General features: G+C 34.6%; 1 protein-coding gene across 1 annotated transcript in view; it reads right to left on the bottom strand.

The window, feature by feature from the left end:
* Positions 1–2713, bottom strand: part of LOC144961554 (SUMO-activating enzyme subunit 1-like) — a 6555-nt gene extending 3842 nt beyond the window's left edge. The window contains exons 1-3 of the mRNA XM_078894704.1: positions 2463–2713; positions 1070–1181; positions 662–721 (exon numbers count right to left, since the gene is read on the bottom strand). Of these exons, the coding sequence (XP_078750830.1) occupies positions 662–721; positions 1070–1181; positions 2463–2563 (273 nt within the window). The 5' untranslated portion in view covers positions 2564–2713. The remainder of the gene's footprint in view (positions 1–661; positions 722–1069; positions 1182–2462) is intronic.
* Between the last annotated feature and the right edge of the window lie 1537 nt (positions 2714–4250).

Below are 4250 nucleotides of genomic sequence, written 5' to 3'. Positions count from 1 at the left end.
GGGGTACTTATTTTACAACGGTACACTGAAAGAATGTGAGAAAAGACCCTTTTCCCAAGGATTCAAGTATGCCCTGAGCGAGGCTCAAATCCAGGACCTTCCTTCAAAAAGCAAATGTCATCCCATAAGACCACATTGACGCATAAGGCAATGAAAAGATATCTTATCCGTTAGCCTTTTAGAAGATAAACAAGATAAAAAATCAATTCTAAAAGGAAAAAACAAATTTGATAGATAGATATTTTTTCAAAATTTTGGTCACGAAAAATTTTTTCTTCCACCACCATTTCTTTGTATTATTCAAAAAGAGCCTTTGTGCAACGGACAATGAAATTGCTTGCTACCCTTTTGACAGGATGCTAGTCTATCTCTAGTCTATCGCATCGCAAAGTACTTCCCACCAGATCTAACAGACCCAGCTCCCCAATCATTGCTGGAGGGAAAAAAAAAATCTCGACTGCCCCGGGGGATTAATTCAGTCCCTTTGCGTATGAAGGAGTGCCTCCCAACTGAGCTATGGGACCCCCACCATTTCTTGGGCTAATTTAATGATCAGGCACCTATAAAATAAATTTAAAAATAGTTTTTTTTAAAAATCCAGACTATGATGATATTGGGAACAATTTAAAAACAGCCATTTTTAATACAGGTACAAACTTACGTTATCTCCTTCTGGTGCGTTTGAAATAAAGAACTGTGACATTTTGTCCTCATTGTCAATCTGTTTATGATAAAACAAATAATTCATAAATGCGTCAGTGCATGACATAATCAGTTGGAAGGTGAAAATTTTGGATTCGCTTTAAAAAAAATTTTTGTTTCATTTTCTGAAAGAATATGCTCCTCAGAGCATTTTAATTTTTATTTGAAGTAAATCGGGTAATTTTTCATTAAGTTATGGTCAGATGTATGGGAAGGTATCCAGCAACATTTCTCAAACTTTATACTTTTTCAACTTGACTAGCTGTAAAAAATATTTAGAAGTGAAATTAAGCTCTGATAATAACTTATAATTCTATTTCAATCACGTTGACAAAATTCTAGTTGACTGAGTTATATATCAACATACAGGAGAAGGATCCATTAAAGTGACGGACTTGACTCCAGATAAAATGACATTTTTAGCAACTTCTGCCCCAAGTCCTTTCAATCCAATGAGTAAGACAGACGCAGCTCTCAGTCTAAAATTTAAAAAAAGAAAAAGAAAAGAAATTAATCACATTTTAAATACGTATGAAATAAGCAGGAGTACAATTCAGGGAATCAATGGCATGACATGATGAAAATTTAGTAGAAAATGGGTCGCATAGCCCCTCAAACTTGGCACTGCACTGCCAGGAAGCAGCTTGGACTCCCATTAAAATCCATCGCCAAAGAATACAAGTTAAGGCCTGTTTGCAATGATCAGCATTACTGAAAGAAAATGAGAAGTCGGTAAATTTATATATATCAAGGAGAAGATCTTAAGTTGAAAGAGATTACTGACAATAAATAAATAAATCATCAACACTTAGGCACAATAGAGAAGATATATGGTGATTAGAAACATATCTGAAGGAAAAATGAGACTTGTTAATTCAAGACATTAAAAGAAAGGAGAATTAAAAGAGATTCCACAAAGAACCCCAGCAAAGCCAGTAGGTCATCCGTATTCCCCAAGCCCATCAATAAGGTTTTTTTTGTTTTTTTTTCACTTTTCAGGGTGGAGACCCCTCTTTTTTAACCAAGGAAAATAATTTTGTGACACTACTCTAAGACGATTTATTGCCTTAAGCTCCCTCTTTGATTCCTAGATTTGATTTTGTCTTTTCAAGATGGAGACCTTCCCCTTTTTCTAAATCACCAAAATCATTTTATGGATTTTTAAAATTGAAATACTATAGGGGCATGGGTAGTGGTCCTCCCGAACACCCCTCTTACTCCTAATTTCATTGCTTCTGTGTTAACATAATCACCTAAACACCCCCCCCCCCCCCCCCCCCATTCATTCCGTTCGACTCTAGCAATAATAAAGCTTTTTTAAAAAAAAGTTCTGACACAGTCCACGCTCCAATTATTCACGAGAATTATTAGAATTGAATGAATGTGAGAGTAAGACGAGTCACCAGTGCCAATGTGTGCGTGTGGTGAGCACACACACACACAGAGAGAGAGAGAGAGAGAGAGAGAGAGAGAGAGAGAGAGAGAGAGAGAGAGAGAGAGAGTAGAGAAAGTAGAGAGTCTCGGAGAGAGAGAGAGAGAGAGAGAGAGAGAGAGAGAGAGAGGGAGAGGGGGGGGGGGTATCCAAACTAAAATATTGAATTGTTGAACTATTGAACCTTGTCATTCAGTCCCAGGTTCTTAATTTTTCAAAAATAGATAAGTGGTCAGTCGATTGGATATCTATAGAATAGATAAGAGTAATTCTCAAAACCGGTTTGCCACAATTACAAGACAAATCAGTCTACAAAAAAATAACAAACCGTCTCTGTGCATCAAGCCCCCATAGTCGTATCTGTCTGTCGTAAATCTCTGCTTCATCCTCTGTGATGTTTTCAACTGAAGATTCATTCATTTTTTCCATTTTTAATTTATCAAATAAAATCTTTGTCGAATCCTGCCTTGTTTCGCGGTCTGCTTTTGTTTCTCGTGGACGAGAAACACTTCTACTGCTAGAACTGTCAGCAGACGGCAGACAGAAAGTGTTGACCACAGATTTTTCATTAAAACAAGATGGCTGACTGGCTTCATGTATGTGGCTCCAAAAGAGCAACAGGTGCTCGCCCGTCAAGAGGAGACAAAGTGCACCTGCGCTCTCTATTGCCTATATAAAATACTTCGTTTTTTGTATTAAAACTTTGTTAATTAAGGGTATAGCTAATATTAATCCTTTAAAAATTACAATTAATATAAAAATGATTTTGAAAATATACAAAAAGGCTTACATTTGATAATTGAGAGGGAGAAAAATGCCAATATGTTGTTTTAACGGTGTATACGATATGGGTTTTTTTTTCATGCAATAACTAAGCCTTTTTAAAGAGATTATAAGTAGACATAATTATTAGAAAAGATCCATTTAACGGAGTAACCTAACACACACACATACGCACACACACACACACACACACACACACACATATATATATATATATATATATATATATATATATATATATATAGAGAGAGAGAGAGAGAGAGGAGAGAGAGAGAGAGAGAGAGAGATACAGAGATAGATAGATAGATATATTGATAGATAGATACAGAGAGAGGGAGAGATAGATAAGATAGATAGATATGTCCGGCTATGTGGTCTAGTGGTATGACACTCGCTTTCGGATCGGAAGGTCCTGGGTTCGAGCCTCGCTCGGCGCATAGTTGAGTCCTTGGAAAAGGCTCTTTACTCACATTCTCTCACCGTACTCAGGTGTAAAATGAGTACCTGGCCGTTAACAGCGTTGTCTTTGTCCGAAAAATTGTAATATCGCCTAACAGGCGTCATGTCTCGTCCTACATGTTAAATGTTGCTGTTGACCATGGAATCCTTGTAAAGCGCATTGAGCACGTTAAGTGGATATTGCGCTATATAAATGCTCAATTTAGATAGATAGATAGATAGATAGATAGATAGATAGAGAGAGAGAGAGAGAGAGAGAGAGAGAGAGAGAGAGAGAGGGTAGATAGATAGATTAGATAGATAAAATAGATTAAATAGATAGAATATTGATATAGATAGATAGATCAGGCAGATATATATATATATATATATATATATATATATATATATATATATATATATATATATATATATATATATATATATACACAATATATATATATATATATATATATATATATATATATATATATATATATATATATTATTATAGATAGATAGATACATAGAGGGAGAGAGAAATAGATAAGATAGATAGATAGATAGATTACATAGATTACATTTGATAGATTAGATATATATATATATATATATATATATATATATATATATATATATATATATATATATATATATAAGTATCAATCCACTATTAAGGTGACCACTGTGAAATGCACCAATTGGAGGACCAAGCATATGTCTTGTTCAAATTGATTAAACTGTTCAATCTTTGTTCAAATGAGTATAGTTTGATTCCCTACAATGATTTATGAACACAATTCTGATGCTTGATGATCACAATGGTATATAGAAAATTACTCGGTCCCCCTAATGTTTTACTAAGTGTTTCTGTAGCTTTAAGGAGACATTTGGT

The sequence above is a fragment of the Berghia stephanieae genome, unplaced genomic scaffold (assembly GCF_034508935.2).
Source record: "Berghia stephanieae isolate SIO BIC M18660-M18661 unplaced genomic scaffold, UCSD_Bste_1.3 scaffold3, whole genome shotgun sequence".
Classification (NCBI taxonomy): Eukaryota; Metazoa; Mollusca; class Gastropoda; order Nudibranchia; family Aeolidiidae; genus Berghia; species Berghia stephanieae.
This window is presented reverse-complemented; position numbering and strand designations above follow the sequence as displayed.